The following is a 24,678-nucleotide window of genomic DNA, read 5'->3' as shown; positions in this document are numbered from 1 at the left end:
CAAAAACAAGCGCCACAGTGAACAGGCAGTCAAAGGGCTCGAGGAGGAGGCGCCAGCGGCCCCTCTGGGCAAAGGGGATAACTCTACTCCAGGGGTGTCACCATGCCCCTTGGGTTCAGCGCAGATCTGCCCCAGCACCAGCAGCACCAGCAGCCCTCCTCCCGGCTGGATGGCTGAGAGTCACTCCATGTTCGCAGCTAATGCTCCCAGTGGAGCGCTCTGAAGGCTCACGGGTTCCAGCTCTGCAGAAAGAAGGCGGCGGGGGCGGGGGGGGGGGGGGGTGCCAGAGATGGTCTTGGCTCCGCTCTTGCAGACCCCCGGGGAGCAGGACTAGGAACTTGCCCTGTGGTGAGCCGGGACGCGGACGTCGCGCATATGAATGCACCCCGCAGAAAGATACCCAACTTAAGAGTTAAAGCAATGGCATGTCGTGGGGCGCCAGGGTGAGGAGTTTGGGGAGGTAGTGACTGATGGTTGTCATTCCTAAGGCGTGGTGATCACCTGCTCAGAGTGCACAACCTAAGTGGCTTATTCTTGTTCCCTGGTGGCACCGGAGTTGTGTCGAATAGCCAGGCTCCCGCCCTTGCTCCCCGCGCCTCTGGCGCGCCCTCTCAGTGGGTCAGGACGACGCCAGCACCTCCCCTCCCCATCCCGCGCCCGTCCCCTGGGGCGCGCCCAGCGGGAAGGCGGGCGGGGCGGGCGGGGCGGGCAGCGGCCTGGGCTCCTCCCTCCTCGGCCCAGCGCCCCCGTTCTTAATCCGCGGGCGCGAGGACCCCGTCATTGGCCTCCACCGAGCCACCCAGCGGTCATCGAGGAGCAGAGCCGCGCGTCCCATCCCGAGGCCGACGCAGCCCGCCGGCATGGCCCCCGCAGCGGCGTCGGGGGGCAGCTCCCTGCCCAGCGGCCTCGCGGTCTTCACCACCTTCCCTGACCTGCTCTTCATCCTCGAGTTTGTAAGTGGCTCGCGCACCTGCGCTGGGGAGTGATTCGCAAGCTGCCCAGGGTGAGGAGGGTCTCCCGTCCCCTGACCCCTCTACCCTTTCAGTCCTTTGGCCCTTTCTAGGCCAACGACAATAGGAAACACAGACTTAAGAGGGAAATCCAAGTGGTCAACCCGGGTCAGAGGTTAGAAGCGGGCCAGGTCCCTTGGTTGCGCGCCCGTCCCAAAGCTTCGCAAGGGCCACGCGGCAGAAGCCCTCTTGGAAAGCGATGTCCACCTGGAGGTGCCTAGCTTTTTCCAGGGTTAGGATTTGTTGGTTAAAGTCTGCAAAGGAAGCCTGAGTTCACCAGCACAGGCTTGGAGATGAGGCTGGTGTCGTAGAAGGAGCAAAACAGGCTGTGGTTTGCTCCACCAGTGATTTTGTCGTGTGTGTGTGTGTGTGTGTGTGTGTGTGTGTGTGTGTGTGTGAGAGAGAGTGTGTGTGAGTGTGTGTGTGTGTGTGTGTGTGTGTGTGTGTGTGTGTGTGTGTGTGTTGGGTGGCGGGGGAGGGGGGGAGGGGGGTGCAGGCAGAGCGATCCCGCGGCTGGGCTGACCTTGAGCTGCCAAGGCCTCTGCACCTGCGCCGTGGTCTCTCCTTGCCCTGGAGCACAGCTCCGCGGTGGCTGCAGGCAGGGAAGGTGCTCTCCAGGGGCCGCCGCTCCTACCTGGAAGGGGGCGAGCTGTGTTTATTTTGTGGATTTGGACGTGAAAGTCATGGAGACTCCTTTCCTGTCCCCCACCTCAGAGGTGGCTGCCTGGAGAGCTGGTAGGGAAAGAAAATGGCCAAACCTGACTGTTAAAAAATGGGACCCCATTTTCTTACTGCCTGATGGAGGCAGAAAGGTGAGCCCCAAAGGAAGCAGGTTCTGCCATCCATGGAGGGTTTGAGGGGAGGACTTAGGGGCCCCAGGTTGCCTCGTGGCACTGGATCACTGAACTCAGGAGAGTTGAATTGATCCCAAACCTGGGTATATCCAGGGGGGACTTCAAATCCTGGGGCTAGCCAGAGTCAAGGGAATGACCCCTAGAAGAAGCCCTAGGGGGACATCACTAAGCCCAACCCCGCCAGATGTGCCCGGCAGAGTGGGGAGGGGCTGTGCCACTGGTACACTCATTCCCCAAAAGGCTCATTCCCCTGCGCTTGCCTGAGGCTGGGTTCCTGATGAAAACGCGCCTGCAGTGCTCCTGAGGAATGGCAGGCACTTCCTGTAGAGGCTACTGGACTGTTCTTACGAAGGCAGGGGACCGAAAGAGAAGATGGCTGATGATGGCGGGGTGTGGTGGGGCAGAGACATTTTTAAACAACGAGAGCTCTCCCTAGTGTCTCTACATTGCTCAATGGGCGGCTCACTCTGTGTAGCTGTCTGGGGGGCGTTATAACAAGAACCATGAGAGAGTGTTAGCTGGGCTCCATGTGGAGGATTCTGGAGGGCCCTCCTCCTGCCTTCACAAGGGCTGGCTCAGGTGGCAGCAGGCGGTGGCAGGTTAGGGTCTGGCCTTCCCGTGCCCTCTGTTTCCTCTTGGTGCGGCAGCTTGGGGGAAGGAATGCCCCTGCCCAGTACCCTCGTGGTCTTCACCACCTTCCCGGAGGTAGGAACAGCCCACAGAGCCATCTTCAAAGGAGGGGACAGGAGGATCCCCACCGCCACCCCACCAAGTGAAGGAGAGAACAGGGGTGTGGGAAATAGAACCAGAGCCAGGGGTTAGTGGAAACGTACTCCTCCAGGTGGTGACCTGCGACGGTGGGGGCTTCTAGAAGAAATAATTCTCCCTGCCAGAACACTTCCTTCTCACCTGTCTTATAAGCTGTTTTTTCTCTTCCACCTCAGCCCTGCTCCCTCCACTGTTTTCCTGAGAGGCCCTGGATGCAGGTTGTCTTCTCTCTCTTCCTCTCTAGGTTGGGGGTGGGCTCAGAGGGGGCGGGAGAGCAGAAAGAAGGCAACACAGCCCTGCGAGTTCGCCCCTGCAGGGTTGTAAATGCGGAGCTGCCTGTGTCTCCATGTGCAGGGAAAGTAGGATTGAAGGGCCTAGGCGGTGCTGCCACCCCGGGAGGTGTTTTTAAATTACGGACTCTTACAAGTCAACAACAAAAAGATAAGCAACCCAATTAAAACATGGGCAAAGGACTTGAGCAGACATTTCTCCAAGGAAGATACGCACCTGGCACATGGCCAGTAAGCACATAATGTTGTCATTCAGGGAAACAACATCAAAGACCACAGTGAGGTGCCACTGCACACTAAATTAGGATGACATTTTAAAAAATGGAGAGTGAGAAGTGCTGGCCGGGCTGTGGAAAAATGGAATTCTCATGCATTAATGGTGGGAATGGAAAAAGGTTCATCTGCTATGCGAAACTGGTGGGTCCTCAAAAAAAAAAGACCATATGACCCAGCAATTCCATACCCAGGGACCTGACTAGATACATGGTCAGACGTGTTCATCACAATACCATCCACAATAACCAACAGCTAGAAACAGCCCGAGGTCCATCAATGAACAGGTTGTGATTATCCATACAATGGCATATTTTTTTCAGCCATAGAGAGGAATCCAGCACTAATACATACTGCAAAGTTGAAAAACTGTGCTGAGTAGAGGTCACCTATTGTTGGTTCTGTTTATATAAAATATCCATAGAAAGACAACACAAACTGGTGGTTGCCAGGGGCTGAGAGGAAGTGGAAAGGGGGTTGCAGCATAATGGGTACTGCGTAATGGGTACGGGTTCCTCTTGGGGTGATGGAAATGTTTGGGAATTCAATGGAGATGGTGGTTGCACAACATGGCGAATATATTAAATGTCATTGAATTGGTCAGTTTTAAATGGTTAATTTTATGTTGTTTGAATGTCACTTCGATTTGTTTTTAATTTCAAATATTACAGGAAAGTATATATATAAAACGTTCATAGGCACCCAGGTCATTATCATTGAACTTGGTCAAATCTGAACTACCCTGGTCCTGCATCCTCAGGACCGCCTCAGGCTAAATGTGCTGAGCTGTACATGCCCTGCCTTCCCTGTCTTCACGGGATGAAAACAGTCTCACACAATGTACATGTCTTTCTGTAGCGTGCTTTCCATGCAGCGCTGAGGGTTATACATGTGCACACTGGTTTGTTGTGATGTACACACCCCAGAAGCAGACTTACTGGGAGGCTGCAGAAGCTTAATGAAACTTAGGACCCCCACTTTCTCAGCCCCTTCCAAAATCCTGCCCCATTTTGTATTCTTTTAAAAGAAGGTCCCCAAATCCTATAAGCTTCAGGTTAAATCTGGACCTTCCTGAATCTCACTAGCAGCCTATGAAAGTCACCATTGTTTCTCATCCTTGCCACACTTGGTAGCATCAGACGTAATTTTTTGCTCATCCAATGGGTGTGAAGTGCTTATTTTTTTAAATCTGTAGTTCAGCGAGTTGCTGATTATTCACTCTTCATGTTCCCATGCTTGACCTCCCAGTAGCCTGGGAGGTGCAGATATCAAACTTTGGCCTCCAGGAGTCACCAGGGTGGAGCTCACTCCCCTCCCAAGGTAGGAAAACTGCCACAGGAGCTGGGAAAGGAGGCGACTCAGGGTGGGGCCTGGCAGCCTTCCCCTGGTGCAGCACCCCTACCCCAGAGCTTCTGACCTCTGACCCCTGCAGGGTCCTCACAGGAAGTGAGCACCCCCAGAGCCACACAGGCCGTGCTACTTTGCAGGCAGTGGAGCACAAGTGTACCCCCTATGGACCCAGATGAAATGTTCATTGTCTCCCCATTCCCAACAACTCACCCCAGGGCTCTGCTTCTGTCCTGTCTCCTCCTCCTCCCCCCCACCACCACCACCACCATGGGGGCCTTTTCCTATGGGATCCACAGTCTCGGTTTCCTTCTCCTCCTATAAGTCACGGGCTTATGACACTCAAGCCACCATTCACAGAACAGGATGCTCACATGGGATGCTTTTAGTCTCAGCCAGAGCCCTAAGGGGAAGCCTCTCACAAGGTGCCCTGAGAGACACCTCACCAACACACACACACATACACACTTCCAATCTGTGAAAAGGAAGTGCCTGAAAATGGGGTATGAAATTACTAACTCTCAGCCTCCTCCCAGCCTATGTGAGGTGGAGCCATGGAAAGCATGAGAGCATTTCTTTGACGAGAGTGTGCTAGGGCACCACCCACCTCTCTGGCAGCATTCCCCTCCTTGAAGGTGGTGAGAGGCAGTGCTTTGTAGGGTGCACTTGGGTGGGGGCTTAGCGGGGGGAGGGGGCATCTGGGATTGGTTTACAGTGAACTGGACATACTAGTTACTAAATTGACACTGTTTATTGACTCAACATGACTAGGGACCTCTTACTATTTGATTGTGACCAGGCAAGTTTCGGGACCTGCCCTAGATCTCCACCTGCCAGGAGTGGGCACTGGGCTTCTGGGGGGCACAGTGATACAGCCGTTTTCTGGAGGTTGGTCCACATTCTGGCTGCACTGAGCAGGCAGCATCTGAACTCCTAGCAGAGGAGGGATACAAAGTCACAGAAACCCAGTTTTGTGGACCTGAAAGGAAACTGAAGCCCAGAGAGACGAGGCGGCTGCCCCATAACTTGGTCTCCAGGGTGGCACTTCCTGCAGAGACAGAAAATCACATCCAGGTTTCTGCATTTCCTCGGATGCCCACGATGCACTTTTGCCTACAGCACAAGGGACCATGACTAGGTGGCCCTGCCCCACCCCACCCCGGGCAGCCCTGGGCAATGCCTGGCTCCCTTCTCCCACCCTGAGAATGAAGGGACAGCTCAGAGCCACTGGAGAGCTCACAACCCCTGGGCCTGCTTGCCAAAAACACACTGGAGGTTTTGAAACACTAGGTCCAGGGCAGGTCCAAGAATCTGCATCTGAGTCCTGGCTGGTGTGATCAATGGTTAGAGCGTCAGCCCGAGTACTGAAGGACTGCTGATTGGATTCCTGGTCAGGGCACATGCCTGGGTTTCGGCTCAATCCCGGAGGGGTGGGTGCAGGAAGCAGCCAATCTAGGTTATGCTCTCACAGTCATATATTTTTCTCTCTCCTTCTCCCTTCCTCTCACTCTAGAAATTAATTTTAAAAAAAAATTTTAAGAACCTGCATTTGATAAGGGCTGCACAGACCCCATGGTCATCTGTAGGCCAGCTCACCCTCAATGTTTTTAGGCAGGAACAGAATAGTAGGGACACGGGGGAATCCGGGATGCCACTCGGCCATCCCCGTTCTCCCACTGCCTGGCCATGGCGCACACAGTAGGCCGGCTTCTCAGCCTGAAGTTTCTCTTCAGCAATGGGTAGCAGAGTTGGAAGAAATTAATGCCAAATTTTTATGTGCACAGCAGCAGTTGAGCAAGAATTTAATCAACAGAGAATGAGATTTACAGAGGGCTGACAGGAGATGGGAGAGCTGCTGGCACTCTGCACGTCACGGTGGAGGTTGGCATGAATGAGAAATGGTTTTGATCTTCCAGGAAGTATAGCCTACTGGGGTAGGTAATACATTTTGTGCGGTACCATCTTTGTTTGAATATATGTTAGGTACCATGAGAAATAAGTTCTATCTAATTCTTCTCTGTGTTCATGTGAATGTGTTAAACTTTGTGTGATGGTCTGTTCTTGTCACGATGACCTGTGATGCCTTTAATGTGTGTGTACAAGGTCATGGCAGCATCTCCTCCTATGACCGACTCAAACTCACTGTGATGCTGGCTAGTGACACCCCCTTGCCTTCACCTCTCACGCCAGTCATTCTGCCGCTTGGGCATCGTCTCACAGCCTTTTCTTTCTGTCTTTGCTTATTAAATAAATTCAGTTAATCTTGGGTGGAGAGAATGAATAGAAGGGGCAGTAATGAGTGAGAGGCTGGGGCAGGGAGCCAGGTGCCCTGAGGTTATCCTGGGTTCAGAGCAGGCACCTTCTCTGCTCCCAGGGAAATGTTCCTGCTGCCCCAGCCAGGGGCCTCTCCTGCGGTCGGTCACAGGAGTGTGGGGACTGCCCTGCAGGCCAGTGCAGGCCAGTGACTGAGCATGGCTGTGTCCATGGACTCCTGGCCTTGTCCCTATCTTGTGCTGCGGCCCCTCTCCTAGCTGCTTAGAGGGGGGTAAGGGCACTGCCCAGGGTTTCTCCTTTCCTCTTCTCTAAAGGGAGGGAAGAATTCCAGGTAGAGGTCTCTAAGGGATTTGTCCTCCAGTTGAAAAGTGACTTTTCCAGTTTTTCAAGAACCAGAGGCCTGCTTTGATCCGGAGTCAGTGACTCTGAGCTGTTCTCTGGAAGCTGCTAGGTGTGGTGATGGGGCTGAGCTTGGGGATGGTCTTGCACATGTCACACAGCCAAGCTGCACTGGAAAAGGGTGCCCTTCAGCTTTCCATAAGTTGCTCACCTTGGCGCAGACGGGGCAATGCCTGCCCATGCCTGTAGTGCTCTCAGGAGGGAGGGAGGGTACCAGATGCCATTGCAGGGGCAGGGCAGGCCGGGGACAAAGGCTATTTGCCCTACACCATGCCTGCTGCCGAGGAGGGCTGAGGAGTACAGGGTGCACTGTCTTAGGAATGGCTTTGCTTTGCTCTGAGCTACAGATGCATTCTTTGAGGGAAGGGCTGGGGGCGGGGATTGAGCCATCTGGGGCCTGGCTCAGGCTGGAGGGGGCCAGCTTGTCCAGACCTGGATGGAGGCTGGGAGCTGACTCAAATGGACACAGGCAGCCCAGGGTCCCAGTGGGGGATGGGGGTTTCCTCTCAGTAGGGCTTTGGACCAACGGCCACCTGGGCGGGCACTGATAAGTTATCCCAGCGGGTGTTCTCTTCTGGTGCGGATGGATGTGAGGACAGGAGGTGAGTGCCACCCTTGGTCTCAGAGGCACTGAAGCTGCAGGGAAGTGTAGGCACACCCCTGCTGGTTTCAGACTGTTCCTGGGAGCCCTGAGTAGGACCTGGTTTTCTCTGCAGCAGGGCCTGACCTTCTGCATTCAGGGGGAAGGAAGGACTTGGCTCCTGGTAGCTCCTGCTGGGCACCAGGGTGATGTCCAGGCATGAATTCTCTGCCACCCTTAGCCGGGCTCTCTACCACTCCTACTTCACTCATAGCTCCTGTTCTGCCCACCTTGGGGCAAAACAGCCCCTGTGTAGAATCACTTTAATGACCAAAGCCCTAGGGCCTGAGAAAAATATGTGGGAACTAAAAGAAAGGCCTTGTAGCCAGCATCACAGGTTGATGCACACAGCAGGGGGAAGGGGAAGCCCAGGGCGGCTGACCTGAAATTCCACCCCAGGCCGTTCCTGTTAGAGTGCAGGTGGGCGGGAGGGGAGGCCTGGGGAAGAGGAGGAGGAGTGAGGAGGACCCAGAAACTCTGGCTCCAACTTTGGAGGCCCCTGGAGTGCCAAGGGTGCAGGCTTGATGGGGGGCGCTCCAGAAAAGGAGCAAATGGAGAACAGAAGATAAGTGGCACCCCCACACCTGTTAGTGGGGTGGGGTACCGTTCGTGACAAGGGTCATGTTGATGGGCCCGGGATGAGGACTGCAACCTGTGCCTGCAGAAGAGGGCTGATGCCCTGGCGTTCTGCTCTTCTGCTTGTTTTTGACCTTAAACACAAACCTTGCTATTCTTTTCCTCTGGAAGAACAGAGGCTATTGAGCAGTGTAGTGGGAAGGGAATCCTCCTCGGGCCACCTCTGCAGTCTTCTCGCCTGGACCCCGGGTGGTGGGAGCAGGACGCAGGCTAAAGGGCTCATCTGCTCTCCGCGCCCCCCCCCCCCCGCCCCCGTGTTACTGTTCTCACGGGGGATTTCGGGTGGACCGCCTGTGGGTCACCTTGGGGAACTGCCAAGGGTACGGAGACCAGCCTTCTGAGCAGTGAAGTGGGGATGTAATAGCGCCTGCCTCTAGGCCGCTGTGAGAAGTCAGCGAGTGTAACACGCAAAGCTCTCACAATAACATGACACAGAACTGACTGCGCAGTAGCTGTTAGAGTCAGTTATTATCAGTTCACTAAAAACTCACACCTGCTCTAGATCAGCTGGCCAATCAGGGCAGATGGGGGCCGAGAGGCCAAGCCTGCACCCATTTTGCCTTGGATGCCCTTCTAGAGCAGGGTGTGCGAGGCAGAGGTGAGTGAGATTTGGGAGTGTGGGGGGCTCTGGGGGCCACACTTGACTTGTACCAGAGTCACCTCACACTGCAGACACCACCCTCTGTGGGGCCTTCGCAGGGGCTCCTCAGCCTGGAGCTGCCCCTGGCCAGGCAGATGGGGTGGCAAGGGGGAGGCGGGCCTCGGCTGCCCTGCCCTGCCTCTGCCTGGGGGTGGGCCACTCCCTGAGCCCCTCTCCTGCCAGCCTGGTGCCAGGGCGGTGGGAGAGCGTGAATTCTGAGTGTGATGAAAATGGTTGTATCTGTCCGAAGGCAAAGGACCAGTTACCAGCGGCCCAGGATTAAACCTTTCAAAAATGATTTTTGTCATCGTTGGTGCCAGTGCCTCACCGTCTGGAAGCCGGAAGCCGTCGGTTCAGAGGAGGGCAGGCTCTGGCATGAGAGCGCTCCCCACTCCCCCAGCCTCCATCCTGCCCTGCACTGCGTGCTGCTAGCCAGGCACACTTGGACTGAGGGGCCTGGCAGGGAGGGAACCACCAGCTTTGGGTCTTAGGATGCTTTTCAGAATCAGCCCGTAGTCCTCACTGGTCTCCCTCCGAAGCGCTCCTTTGGTGCAAGTGACGTGGTGGGGCTGAGTCCTTCTCCCTTCAGGCCAGGCTTCCCCAACACCTCCCCCTGGAAGCCGCCCCTGAGTGCACCCCTTCCTAGCACTCAGCACTCGTACTGCATACCCTGCTGTGGTCTGTCTCCTCCCTGGACCCCGAGTTTCCCATGTTCTTCACAGACCGTGGGCTGTGCAACAGTTGTTCTCAGCGTGCACCGGAGGGACGGGGCTGGCGTCTCAGCTCCCACCTGGCTAGTGGTTATGCATCACAGGGTGAGTCCTTGACCCAGGCAGACAGATGATGAAACTGACAATCGCCACCCATCCCCAGGAGACCCCTGGGACCCTCGAGAGAGGCTTGGGGCACTGTATGGGCAGTTCGCAGGCACACGCCTGTTTGGTTGGTTTTGCTGACGATTCGGTGACTCCCATTACTGCCTTTTGTTTTTGTTGCACGGAAGCCACGCCCACCTGGTCTAGCGTGTCCGAGGTGGATTCTGTCTTTCACAGGTGGCTTACCCGTATTTTCCATGGAACCTCCTGTTTCTGTTTATGCTGCTGAGTAAAGCCAGTGGGTTACAGGCGTGGTAGGTAAAATTTTCCATCCACCTGAGGACATGCCTGAGGAGAGCCCCCAGCTTTGTGGATCTGAGAGGAGTGCTCGTTCACTTGGGACCTGGTGGCTGCCCTGGCGCGGAGGTGTGGTGGACACGTGGGACAGAAGACGCTCCTGCCCCTGGAGGCAGTGGGGTAACAGGCCTGAGCAGGGGCCTCCTCCCGCCACACTCACCCTGCTAATATCACCTGTGCATGTGCACTCACCCCCATTTCTTTAAATCCCAAGTCTCTACCCCCCTCTGCACAAACAGAATCCACCCCCCCCCCCAGTCCTGGTCTTGCCTTCAATTTAGATAAAGGGATACAATCAAAGACCCCTTTGGGGATGATGGCATGATGGGTCCCTCTGAGAGGAAGGATCCTGCTAATGAGGGAGCCAGGAGGGCAGAGCAACTGCTTTAGGTAAACTCAGCACCACCGCAGCGTACACCTTGGGAGAGCCTCAGCGGTCAGATGCCTAGTAAGTGCCTTTTCAGTTGGCAGTGGGGGAGGGAGTCCCCCACAAAATCCTCTGACCTGCCCCAGCCACCTCCCCATGTGGTCAGAGGAGGGGATCCTGTGCCCAAATCTGGGCTCCATCCCTGTCCTAGGCAAAGGTGTTTAGCTGGTCACCCGCACTGGGGCCCCAATACTTTCACCGGGACTCTGCCCTTGGTGGAGCCAGAGCTGCACCAGTGGCTGGTGGCGAGGCTGGAAGGGAGGGGACAGGACAGGAGAGGGGGCTCTGTGTAGTAGTGTGTCTGTGGGTGAGTCTGTCCCCGGGGTGCATCTGCCGCAGTGCTGACCGTCCTCCTGGTCACTCGTGGCGTCTGTTAGATGCACAAGTGAACAAATGGATGAACGAGTGGGTGCGTGAGTGAGCAAGTGAGGGAAGGTCTCTTTCGACCTCTTTTTGAAGGTGCTTTTCAATTCTAGGTCCCTACAATATCCAGGGAATTTGAGCAATTCCTCTGCACTGAGTTTCTCCACAGGGAGGTGGGGCTCATGCAAGGACCAGAGAAGCCGACAGAGCCCCTCTGTGTCTGATTCCTGCCATCCCGCCCTTCAGAACAGGAGGGTCCCCCAGCCTCCCTCTCAGATCCACCTTCCAAAGGGAAGAGCCAGGGGACCCTGGGGGAGGCCTCAGGGTTTGGGATGCTGGGTCTTTCCCCCTGACCCCCTCTCTGTGCGTTCTCCTGCCTCCTGGTGCGTATGTGCTGTCCTGGCCAAGTCACCCACCCTCTCCCCTCCCGAGGGTGCAGCTACCCCTGGCTGCTCATAGTTCAGTGAGGGCAGATGTTTCCAGCAACACGGGTTGGAGCTGCTGTCCTTGGTGGCCTGGGGAAGCACCGACAAGCTTGGTGCTCATGCTGTGGGGGCGCACCACCTGTGCTGTGGCCATCTTTTCTTTTCCTTCCTGGGGACCTGAGCAAAGCGACAGGACAACCTAGCTCTGGGTGACCAAGGGCTGTGGCCAGTGTCCTTACCTCTCAAGAGGCCAGGGCACCACCTTCTGTTCACATGCACCGTCGTGACCCCAGGTGCTCAGAGCCGAGGGCCGCACCACCAGGTGTGCATGTGAAAGCCCAGGGCGGGGAGCCTCTTGGGTTCACGTCCTGACATACGTGTTATTGGAAGAGTGTCTGCTGGTGGAGACCCTGACAGAGTGCAGCGGAGCCCCGGGAAAATATCCAGAGAATCTGAGCAATTCCTCTGCACTAAGCTCAGTTGTCCGAGTCCCGAGGCGGACACACTGGGCCATTGTGGACGGCGAGCCCCTTCGGCACTGCGCAGGCAAGGGCACCGCCTTGCAAATCTCAAGAATGCGCCGAAGATTCCTTTCTCCCTTTGCAACCGAGGCTCATTGTTTAAAGGAAGCACTGCTCATACTTGGATGTCCTTTGTGTGTTTTTGCAGAGGCAGACACATTTTTCTCCACTTCTGATTTCTGAGAAATCATAGGTTCTCCTCTTTTGGATGCTTTTGAAGGTGTTTTTAAATTCTGGGTCCCTACAAGGTCTGGAGTGGATACTTGTGCAGTCCTAGACCTCCTGGGATTTTCACCAGGTTACAGGCTGTGACCTCATCACATGACAGTTGTGACGGCAGCATGTGGTGTACTCATCTGTGCCAGGTGTTCTGCGGGTATAATCTGTGCCAGGTGTTCTGTGGGTATAATCTGTGCCAGGTGTTCTGTGGGTATAATCTGTGCCAGGTGTTCTGCGGGTATAATCCCATTTCACTCCAGCCCCATGGACAGGGATGGCGCCGGGTGGTCTCAGACAAACGTCTCTAAGTCCTTGGGCTGAATTCTCTCTCTGAGACCCAGCTCCCCAAGCTGGAATGCCAGGTGGGACCTGGGCTAACGCTGTATGGTTCTCAGCTCTACTCCTCATTCCAATCACTCGAGACACCTTGGAAAAGCACCAATGTCCAGGGTCTGATGCTACTGGACAGAAGCAGTTACAGGACAAGCCGCAGACATCAGCCTCCCGTCAAAGGCCTGGGAAGGTGTTTCCCTAACAGCCCGTGGAGGATGCTCTGGAAACTCCCATCAGATGGAAGGAGGGCTCCCATCTCCAATGCCCAGATGGCCACCAGCCGATACACTGCTCCATTTCACTGCAGTGACCTTTTGAATAGGGAACAGAGATATTAAGTAACTTGCCCAGGGGCAACAGGCTACCCAGCTAGTAAGTGGCAGAGCTGGAATTCAGATTCTTCTTCTAAAGTCTACCCCAAGCATGTCAAACTCAAAGGCTAACACGGGCCAAATAAACAAGTTTTAAGTTTATGTGGGCCACAAAAATCAAAAGCTTCAATTTTCATAGAAACGTAGGTTTATTTCGATAGAGACATGGTGAATGCAAAGGGCTGAAATAAATGAGTCATTGTTAACATCAAATAATAGGACATTTTAATAAAAATTAATATTTTTTCTTGAACATTAACTTACCAGGTAATGAATAACTACACAAATTAATAAGCATAACGCAAATAAATCTATTTTTCTTGTTCTCCGAAAGCAAAATATTCCCTGTTGCACACACCAAACAAGGCAGTCCAAGACTAATGACGCAGCAATCGGCTGCTAAAATATTCGCTGCTAGTATTTGTGGAGAGAAATGGTGAGCCTTTGTGTAAGGCGCATAAGGGAAATGAATGCAGCAGGATTATAGTAATCAGTCATTAGCTAGCATTGTAGTTCACTATTAATAATTCTGCACAACGGTATTGTAAAAATTAAGTTACAAAATTTTTATTAAAACATTTCTTACATAGCGTTATATTGGCTGGGCCTCAAAAATATTCATTGTGGGCAGCATGCAGCCCGTGGGCCGCCAGTTTGACATGCTTGGTCTACACCCTGAACAACCCTCGCCTGCCTCCCAAGGGTTAATCCAAATAGAAAAGAAAAACCTTCTCGGAGTTTACACCCCCAGACTGTCTCCTAAGGATATTTTTTGTTTTACAAAAAGCATTTGATCAGGCCAACCACAGATATGAACATGAACTCTTTAGGTCTTTGGGAATTTTGTCTAATTTTTAAAAATATATTTGTATTAATTTCAGCAAGGAAGGGAGAGGGAGAGAGAGATAGAAATATCAATGATGAGAGAGAATCATTGATTGGCTGCCTCCTGTACACCCCCTGCTGGGGATCGAGCCCGCAACCCGGCATGTGCCCTTGACTGGAATCAAACCCAGGACCCATAGGCCGGCGCTCTATCCACTGAGCTTAACCAGCTAGGGCAGAATTTTGTTTAGTTTTGTACATGATCTTTGGTTCTCAGAAAACCTCAGCCAGGCTCAGCATCCAAACCGGCCTGAAACACTAGGGTAGTTAGGGGCCCCGATCACCAGCTCAGCCCCCATTTGTAGACGCTGAGGCTGTATCCCTGCGTCTGGAGGACACCTGAGGATGAGCTCACGTTCAAGGTAAGACAGGGATGAGGCTTACGGAGAGGAGAGGGGAGGAAAGGAAACTGCACCCAGGAAAGGAAAAGAACCCGGCCAGGCGCTGGAGCAGTGTATGGCTGGTGTCACTGGGTTGCCAGCTGGGCATTGGAGATGGGAGCCCTCCTTCCGTCTGACAGGAGTTTCCAGAGCATCCTCCACGGGCTGTTAGGGAAACACCTTCCAAGGCCTTTGACAGGAGGCTGATGTCTGCGGCTTGTCCTGTAACTGCTTCTGTCCAGTAGCATCAGACCCTGGACACTGGTGCTTTTCCAAGGTGTTGCGAGTGATTGGAATGAGCAGTAGAGCTGAGAACCATACAGCGTTAGCCCAGGTCCCACCTGCCATTCCAGCTTGGAGAGCTGGGTCTCAGAGAGAGAGTTCAGCCCAAGGACTTAGAGGCGTTTGTCTGAGACCACCCAGGGCCATCCCTGTCAAGGTCGATGGTGACCTGCAGGCAGGGGCGGTGGGTGATGGCCTCTGAGCATTTGCTTCCTAGAAGCTGGGGCCAGTGAGCGTGTTCTTCATGAAGGGAAGTACTTGAACCCTCACCTACCCCCTTGCTCTTGACAAATATTTGGCCAGTGGGGTCCTGTGGCTGGGACAGAGTGACTGCTCCCTGCCCAGGGTGCCTTATCTGCTGGGTGTGGGTGCAGTCCCCGCTCTGTTTGCTCTCTGCACACTTGCTGGGCGGAGTGGGCAGGTTCTGGCTTGGTCCCATGATTCACGCAGAATTCCGGCTCTGCCATGCGGGCCTGGGAGGCCTGCACTTTTGCCAGTCAGTTCTATCTCGAAGCTCCCCCTCCCTCGAGCTCTGTGTCCTGCCACTCCTTGCCCCTCACTTCATGAACAGCTTCCCGGCCTTCTAATACCCTCACTGCTGCCTCAGCATCCGCTGAGCTGGCACATCCTTTCTCCTCCCCCAAAAAAGCTACTTCTTGAGCCTTTGGCCTAGGTAACCAACCAGTCCACCTCTCCCTTCAAGGTTTGGTTGGGGCCCTGCCCCAGCCCACCGGGCCTGGTCATCATCGCGCCGTGAGACTGGTGGCCTCTGTGTCCATCTCCACTGGGCTGCGGGCCTCCCGGGCGTGCATGTCTTACCCCCGGTGCTGGGTGGTGCTGAGCACGGTGCCGGAAGCTCCATGCTCACGTCTGTAGTTCCAGCCAGTTTGCACCAGTGCAATGTGGGGCGACAGCGGCAACTTGTCATTTACAGACCAGAAAGCTGAGGCCATGTGGCTGGATCTCTTGCCACAGCCTCTGTCATCGGTTTGGTGGTGCCCTCTCAGGGCTCACATGCAAATGCTGCTCCCCGCAGGCGACACGGGGACCTCACCTGTGCCAGGGAGCAGAGCGGTCACAGCTTCCTACAACCCTGCCCTGGGATTCTCACAACATGGCGTCTGTGCCCAGGGCCCTGCTCACACATGTCTAGCCGGGATTAGGGTCTCTCCACAGCTCAGCCCCCTGTGTCCAGGGCTGCTCTGCTCCCACCTCAGCAGCCCTCCCAGGTAGCCCCATGGCTCCCTCCCAAAGCAGCTGCCTTGCCTTTCTCCCCTGGGCACCTCCTGGGCAGGGCTGTGAGGGCAGAAGTCCTGGGAGCAAAAGCCGTGGGGTTAACCATGTCATCTGTGCTGAGGACAGTCCCTTCTTGTGATGTGTAACTTAAAACATGTTTCTGGGCCTGGTGGGCCTGGTGGCATCTGTCTTATAAGAACTTCCCCAAGAACCAGTGAGACCCCAGCTCTTCCCAGTTTGGAGGCCCCAACGAGATGAGACACATTTACTCGGTGTCCCTCAAATGGTGGGGGTCAGAACGGGCCGTGGGTGTGTTTTGAGAAAGGTATTTTGTAAAAGTTTCCCTGAGAGAGAATTTCTCACCTTGAAAGACATTCTGCTAAATGAAAAAAGCCAATCACAAAAGCCACGTGTTATATGATTACACTCACATGGAAGTTGAGAACAGGGGCGTCTATAGAGACAGAGCTGGTGAGTTGTCATGTAGGGATGGGAGGGGTGGAAGCGAGCAATAGCTAAAGGCACAGGGTTTCTCTTCTGAGGTGATAAAATTATCCTAAGTGGACGGGTATGATGCTTGCACAGCTCTGTGGATATAGGAAAAACTGTCGAATTGTACATGTGACATGGGTGAATTATATGGCATGTGAATTACATCTCATTTAAAAGAATTTCTCCCCACCATCTCACTATGAAACCTACTGTTATAGATAAGCCATGAAAAGAAAGTCAGCATAATTTTCTGAAGGACCTTTGCAAGGTAGACTATACCCAGAGGTGGGATGGGTTCTTACCATAGACAGGAAGGAGAGAGAGAGAGAGAGAGAGAGAGAGAGAGAGAGAGAGAGAGAGAGAGAGAGAAAGAGAGAGAGAGAGAGAGAGATAAGTGTCTGTTTTTCTACAGAGCTGGAGCATAGTCTTCATGAGGTAAAACCACACCTGAAGCTGATCAGGAGGTCCGGATTCACCTTGCAGCTTCCCTCTGCCACTAGTGCCAGGAGCTGGACACCAGAGTTACGGTCACATCCAGCGAGAGCATGGTCAGGACCCCTCAGTGCAGCGACTTCACTCAGAATTCACCTTCTTTTTCTGGCCCTTGGTTCTAGCCCGGTAACCTGGCGAAGAGTCCAGATGAAAGTTAAATGGTCTGCAGGCCAGGGTCTATGAGCCACCTCCTCAGATTTTGCCATTTCCAGGTGCTACCTGTGTGTTAATGTATTTTACAGTTAATTTTTCCCCAAAATAACTATATCACTGAGCTAAAAAATTAAAAAGTGTTGTTATTCAGTTCCCCTCTGCCCACCCGTCCTTGGAGCCAATATTCTAGGGGAGCTCCAGATGCCTGGCTCCCCGCTGAGCCCCTCTCTCTGCCTTAGAAACACCAGAGAATGAAAAAGAGAACCATTTTCCTCTTGTGGCATTCAGCGTCCCCCAATGGCATGTCTGCAGACCACAAAAACTCCTCCAACCACACAGGTTCCATCATGAGTGCACCCCCTCCACGGGCCCCACACAGGTCCCATCACGAGTGCACCCCCTCCATGGGCACCCCAAGCTCTTCTTTTGGGATTGACTCACACGTGGCTCTAGTTAAGCCACACCCATCTAACAGGACCCTGAGGCCAGTTCCCTACCTCAGACACTGATGCATGGCTAGACAGGTGTCCCACACCCAGGAGTTAGCTGTGAGCAAGGGACCGCATCCTCTCCATCACCTGGTCTGGCAAAGTGCCATTTTGTAACTAATGGAATAACCTGTTTGGGGCTCAGTGCTGCCAAAGAGAAGTGCAGGCTCCCTACAGCATGTGCCTGGGGAACTGACTTACACAGATCTGGTCCCCCTTGCATCGTCACCAGGAGACCAGCAGGGGATGCTCAGGAGAGGAGTGTCCTAGACCCTTGCCTCTGCCAACCAGCCAGGCACGGACACCCCTCCTCCCCATTCTCCATGCCACACTCTCTTGCCTCCTAAATCCACGTCCTGCCTGCCTGTCAGCACGCTCACGTCCCTTTGTCAGTGCCCATTATGGAAAAGACCGAGTGATCTGCTTGATCCTAAAGGCCACCATGGGTGGAATCTGCACACACATCTTGTTCTATGGCTGCCCAAGGGTTTGTAGTTAATTGATTTTGCTCATTATTGTAAGGTGTAAAGTGTGTCCTACTGGCTCTGTCACAGGCCTCAGGCAGCTCAGATGCATCAGTAAGAAGGCTTTCTGGGCAGAGAGGCCCATATCTGATGCATTAGGCCCAGCCTGGTTTGGATAAATGCTCTGACTTTTCCATCAAATGTGATTCTCTCCTGATGTTTCTCAGCCAAGTGGCCGAGAACTCACATGAGGACCGTGGGCTCTCTTACCCAACAGTGGGAGCAGGTACTGCGTGCGTTCAGAACCACAGGGCACATAGGGCTGGGAACAGACGTTTAGGAAACCAGTGCCACGCATCCCAGTACCTGGGAACCTTTGACTGCAAAGCCACGTCCACCTATCTCCAGCTCCAAGTACAGTCCTTGACGGGGTGGGACGGTGGGTGAGGCTGAGCTGATTTCACTGGGATGAAGGGGGACGAGGAGAGGGAAGAAAATCCCAGCAGGGGTTCATGTGAGCACGTCCTCGCAACGTGGAACGGTGGCCTGGAGGGGCGTCACTGAGCACCATGTCTGTCCTCAAGCTCCTCTTTGAAAGCATGGGGCTCACTGACTCTGTGGACATCACGGGGGTGTCTTGTGGGTAACAATGCGCAGTGTTTCTTCCAGGCCTGTCCTGGGCCACCTGGGGTGACTGGGCTGACCTGGGCCCTCTCCACTCCACTGGACTCCAGGTGTCAGCGCACTTCCTGGACTTGGGGATCTCAGGGGTCAAATTTCAAAAAAAAATGCTAATGACATAGGGTGACTAGTTTATTTTGCTGGTCACTACCATTTCATAAAGGAAAGGATATTTTAATATCAGAATACTAGGAAGGATATAAACTCAGAATAAAGAACAACCCTTCTAATGATAAACTAGACAATACATTACCTAACTTCTATGTACCTCCATTTCTGACAGATGGGTCAGTACCTCACTTATAGGGTTGTGATAAGGATTAACTAAGATTATACATATTTTAATCCTCACCTGAGGACATTTTCATTGATTTTTTTTTTTTTTTTAGACAGAAGGGGAGAGAGAGAAACATCGATTGGTTGCCTCATGCATGCTCCCCAACCAGGGCCAAGGATCAAACCTGAAACCTATGTGCCCTGACTGGAAATCAAACCTCCAACCATTCAGTGTACTGAGCAACACTTCTACCAACCGAGCCGCACCGGCCAGGGCCTGAGTTAACTTTTTCAGGGCAGTGCCTGGTATATAAATGTGATATAAGCATTTGTCAAATTGAAAATCTCAATTGCATTTTTAAAATGGAAAAGGCAATCAGGCAGGGGATTGGAGAGACGGGGATGGGTGACCCGAGCCCAGAGGGGATGAGAGAGTCTTCCCAGTGAGGACAGTGTCCGCATGTTCTCTGCCTCCCTTCCGTTTCCTGCCCCTTCCCGGCCCCATGCTCACCCCTCCCTCCCGCGCTCCCTCTGCAGGTCTTCGGGGGCCTGGTGTGGATTCTGATCGCCTCGTCACTGGTGCCCATGCCACTGGTCCAGGGATGGGTGATGTTCGTGTCTGTGTTCTGCTTCGTGGCCACCACTACCCTGCTCGTCCTGTACATAATCGGTGCCCACGGAGGGGAGGCTTCCTGGGTCACCCTGGTGAGTCCCAGCTTGGATGTCTGAGGGGGTGGGGGGCAGTGTTGGACCCTCTTCCCGGGAGGCTGGCTTTTCCCGTGCTGGGCGAGGCTGCCCTGTAGATGTGCCCCTCCCATGTTCCAAGTTCAAGCTGTCCAGGCATCCAGGGCTCCCTGCCGCCGGGAGGTCAGGAAGAGGCTGACGGTCCCTGCCTGACTCCCGCTGAGCCTACCCTGCTTTCTCTTGCACGACGGTCTTCATGGAAACCCAGCAGCCCACCCCTGCCCTCACTGCTGGCTCCTGCCAGGTCCCCGTGGCTTCTCCTTCCTCCAGGAGGGCCGGCTTCCACCCTGCCCTTGGCGTTGGCCTTGGCTGCCCAATGGGAGGCCATGCTTATTGCCCAGCTCCCAGTTACGCCTCCTAAAGCAGGGTTGCCAGAGAGGGACTTGGAGGGGCCGGGAGATGACCTGTGGTCTCTATCCGCATAAATTCTGCCTCGAGGTCCATGAAGAGGGTAAAACGTGAGACACCTGCCACTACCTGCCCTGAAGGGGGTGCGGATTTGGCTGGGCCTCTCGCCCTGCGCTGGCCACCATGGCCACATCCTACCTGGGACTGGGAACTGCTCAGGTCCAGAGCCATTTCCACCTATTAAATAAATGCCGAGCTGCTCTTGCTGCCCCCGCCTTTCTTGGTCCCACCTCAAGGGAAAACAGCATCCCTTCTTCATCGAAGCCCTTGCTCTGACCCCAAACCAGTGAGAAAAATCTCTGCTGGGAAGCGCTGATTAGCAGTTTGTGAGGAGGGCACTGGCGGGGTGGTGATGGGAGGATTAGGGGGACTGAAGCCAGGCCAGGTGAGGACAGGGACATGGACTGGCCCTGCTGAACCACCGCTGCCCTCACATCCACGCCGGGCCCCATCTCTCTGACCTGCAGGACGCAGCCTACCACTGCACCGCCGCCCTGTTTTACCTGAGCGCCTCGGTCCTGGAAGCGCTGGCCACCATCCAGATGTACGAGGGCTTCACCTACAGGCAGTACCACGAGAACATCTCTGCTGTGGTGAGTCCGCCAGCCTCCGCCTTCCCAATTCCCCCCACCCAGGCCCCTTTCTATTGTTTTAGTTCACTAACTTTTGAATGAACTAAACCTTCCCCTCCTTTCTGAAGAAGCAAAGCCCCGAGAAGGGACGTAATGGCCCAGGCTCACCTCGCCATCAGTCAGTGTTGCGCTGCCCAGGCCGAGCTGGCCCAGGGGTGTGTGCCTGGCCTTCGCCGAGGGCAGGTGGGAGAGACATGCCAGCCCAGGGCCCGGCCTGGGAGCTCCCGGGGAACACGCTCATTCGACCATCCCAGCAGCCTAGGATGTAGGCATTATTATCACGCCAGGTCACCGGGGAGAACCAGGGCCCCGAGAGCCGAGAACTTGTTTCCTGTTCCCATGGGAATTTCTGAGGAGTTTCTGCGGAGGGTTCTCATGGGTCTGGAATTGCCCAGACGGGGAACTGCCCCCTGCCGGGGCTGCGCAGCATGTATGACTGCTCCTTCCAGACAGGGGACTTGGGAGTCCCCGGATGAGTTTTATGTTTGTTATTAAGTAACTCGGCTTACTCATCGCCTCTGGCCAACCAGACTGAAGGGTTCGCCCATGTGTGGAGTAGGGGACAGAGCAGCACGGTGCCGCCGCTGTTTATGGGCATTTTCCAAAGTCACGGAAGCGTGGCCACCCTAAATGCTGTGCCTGGCTTGGAAACTCTTGACCCTGAGCGCAAGGTCACAAGACCAGGTGCAGATAGTTGACTTGAGGGCCGGCAGCCTTTAGGGAGGCCAGCCACCATAGTGGGGTGATAGGAGTAAAGGGTGCCCAGTGGGAAAGTCAGGGGTGTGACAGCCATCAAGCGACCAATAGCCACATTTCCAGGCCTTTATTCCCAGCGCCAGAGTGGCTGGCTGGGTCTTCCAGCAGCTTTCTCATTAAGCACCCCCTTTGGTGCAAAAGCTCAAAATCCCTCCTCTGGATCCCTGCCCCTCACCCAGGCCTGTGACATTAAGAGTCGTAGAATAAAATCCTGCTGGGGTCTGAGGTTGTCCAGGCATTATCAAGACCTTCACCAGAGCCGAAACCGGTTTGGCTCAGTGGATAGAGCATCGGCCTGCGGACTGAAGGGTCCTAGGTTCAATTCCGGTCAGGGGCATGTGCCTGGGTTGCGGGCACATCCCCAGTGGGGGGTGTGCAGGAGGCAGCTGATTGATGTTTCTCTCTCATCGATGATTCTAACTCTCTGTCCCTCTCCCTTCCTCTCTGTACAAAATCAATAAAATATATTTAAAAAAAAAAAAAAAAAAAAAGACCTTCACCAGAGCCAACAAACCCACATGTTCATATTTCTCAGCAGAGGCTGCTGGGGCCACAGTTGGTGGGCTCTGGTCCACTAGTGTGGAGGAGGGAAGTTTTTCATGGAGAGTAGTTGAGGCCCTGTTTCTAGATGGGTGGCACCCACATGATCGGGCGAGAAGGTAGATAGCTGACCTTGCACGCCAAGCCCAGTGGATGGGCTGGCCAGCTGGAGCTCTGTGCCAAAAGCATTCTGGGGCCGCATCTGGGCTCAGCAGGGAAGTGCCACATGAGTGGTGGGAAGCAGTGGCTGGCCACACAGGGCAGGTCTGTCGCCCTGGACAGCGTGAGCAGCCCGCCCGGTGCACAGCCCACGCCGTGCCCTGTCCCCAGCCTGCCCACTAATGGTCATTTGTCTTGGTTTCAGGTGTTTTCATACGTAGCCACTCTGCTGTACGTGGCCCACGCCGTGTTTTCTTTAATCCGATGGAAGTCTTCGTAAAGCGGAGGAAGAACTTTAGCTTAACACCCAGATGTGCTAACTGACAAGCCCGCCTTCCAGCATAACTCTGTAGAATGCAGGCATGCTCTCCGTGATGGAGAAAACAAACCCAAAAAGCCCAACACTGCTTCTGTTTACTGTCCCGCAGACCTCGTGTTGGAGTTGGGGGCCAGCTACCTTTAACCTCCAATGAGGTCTGTCTTTCTTGGGTCATTTCCTGTTTTTTGTGGGGGTGGGGTGGAGGGCATCCTGGGGGTGGGAAGTGGGAGCTGTGATCAGAGAGACCCTGGAACAAAGGCCCCTGCTGACACTGGACGGATCTCGCGAACTCTCGGAATTTTCCCGGGGGCTCTCGCAGCACCCATTTCGAGGCATGCTTCTAAGTCTTCATGGAGATTCTATCCGTCACCAGGGATGAAACTTGCCCAACAAATATTCGCAATGTCCACGGTGGAAGATGATAAACCTTCGAGAAACTCCATAAAGTGCCTTTACGTTCAGTGCTTTAGTGGGTGTTTTTGTATCAGGAATGCCATCACGTCCGCTTTCTTTCTGAGGCCTCCTGGGCTCAGAGTGACTCTCGAGGCAGCGTCAGATGGCAGTTCAGGTGGCAGCTGTGTGCTTGGCCACTGCAGTGATCTCAGAGCCTGGCACTGGGCATCCACCCGCCCCAGCTACCAGGGCATGTGCTAGGATGGCTTCATCCTCCCTGGACATTCCCCAAGTACCAGCCTGAGGGTCCCCTTCTTTTCCCTACCTTTTTGTGTATGGGTCCACGCTCCAACCAACCGAGCCAGGCAGGAGAAAAGGTTTGATTGGGGCTTTTCCCTAAACTAAGAAATGAGAGGAAGTTTGTCAGGTGTTTAACAATATTTACAATCAAATGATTGAGGGAAGTCTCACTTTTTTAACAGAACTGCCAGTGAGCTTGCACCATGATGCTCATGGAACTTTAAGCCACAGAAAACGAGGTGCAGAAAGCGCTTCTCATGCTCTGGGCAGCTGATCAGAAACACTGGGGCGTGTGCGCTGATTCTGCTCCAGTTAGGGGCATGGATAGCAAACTGTTCTAGGATTTCCTTGGGCCACTTCACAGGAGAGAAAGAGGACAGACTCCGGAGTGGAGTGTAACAATGGTGAGCGCCTGCTGCGGGTATGAGGTGTCTGGGTTGAAAGGACAGGGCGGTTAGGAAGGAGGGCACTCAGGACTGCTGAAAGCCCAGCTCTCAGCATCAAATGCGCCTTTGTCCTGTCGCCCAAAGAAGTTAGTGATGTTCAGACTGGGACACCAGAGGGGGTGCCTCAAACACTGTCAGCTCCTGGCCATGCGCTGCACAGGCAGAGGCTGCCTGGCCTGCCAGCGGCCACCCAGGGCAAAGACTGGAGCGTCAGGCAGAGGTTCAACTAGTAGACAGTTTACTTCCCTTCCAACCTGGGGACCCCGTGACTGAACTGGGTTTCGGGGGTATCTTCAGGTTGTCTTTTACTATCCCAGGGTAATGGTAGCAGAAAAGGGGCAATTTTAATGAGTCCACTTACCACCAAATGTAAGTAAAATCTTCATAGTAAATTAGGAGCAAAGGGTTTTTTTAAATCCTCACCTGAGGATATTTTTTTAATTGATTTGAGAGAGAGGAATGGAGAGAGAGAAACATCAATGCGAGAGAAACATTGATCAGTTGCCTCCAGTACATGCCCCAACCAGGGATCAATCCCACAACCTAGATATGTGCCCTGACTGGGAGTCAAACCTGAAACCTTTTTGTGTATGGGTCCACGCTCCAACCAACCGAGCCAGGCAGGAGAAAAGGTTTGATTGGGGCTTTTCCCTAAACTAAGAAATGAGAGGAAGTTTGTCAGGTGTTTAACAATATTTACAATCAAATGATTGAGGGAAGTCTCACTTTTTTAACAGAACTGCCAGTGAGCTTGCACCATGATGCTCATGGAACTTTATTTTTGACACCCCCACCCCCAATCGAAAAAGAGAAGCGGAAGGCTTAGTTGAATTTCTCAAGGTTTCCACATTTTAATCCCACTCTTTAAACTTTGATAAGATCTTTCTCTATTTTCTCTTTCTCAGTTGCAAATGGGCCCAACTGTGGAACCCTTAACTAGCCCAAGGTATTGCAGGGGGACTCTCCCACTTGAGTTTCTCTTTCCTCCCACCTCAGAGTTAATTTTACAATGGGCAGCTTCAGCTTCATCGGGCCTTTGATTTGCATTGGTTCACAATGGATGTTAATGGGATGGGCAGCCTCACAAATGCCCTCCCCTGGCTTCGATTTCCTTCCCCAGAGTTCACCCTATCCCCCCTTCCCCACCCCATGCATCTCATTGCTCAGCTCCTGCATCAGCTATTTTAGAA

General features: G+C 54.0%; 1 protein-coding gene across 1 annotated transcript; it reads left to right on the top strand.

The window, feature by feature from the left end:
* Positions 1-635: 635 nt before the first annotated feature.
* MAL (mal, T cell differentiation protein (MAL blood group)) lies at positions 636-22,801 on the top strand. The gene is made up of 4 exons (XM_079792455.1): positions 636-953; positions 19,329-19,496; positions 20,411-20,536; positions 22,236-22,801. The coding sequence occupies exons 1-4, from the start codon at positions 861-863 to the stop codon at positions 22,308-22,310; spliced, it is 462 nt and encodes a 153-aa protein (XP_079648581.1). The 5' UTR covers positions 636-860; the 3' UTR covers positions 22,311-22,801.
* Positions 22,802-24,678: the final 1,877 nt, after the last annotated feature.

Source organism: Cnephaeus nilssonii (genome assembly GCF_951640355.1).
Source record: "Cnephaeus nilssonii genome assembly, chromosome: 15".
NCBI classification, from domain to species: domain Eukaryota; kingdom Metazoa; phylum Chordata; class Mammalia; order Chiroptera; family Vespertilionidae; genus Cnephaeus; species Cnephaeus nilssonii.
The sequence above is the reverse complement of the archived record's forward strand: the minus strand, read 5'-3'. Positions and strand labels throughout refer to the sequence as shown.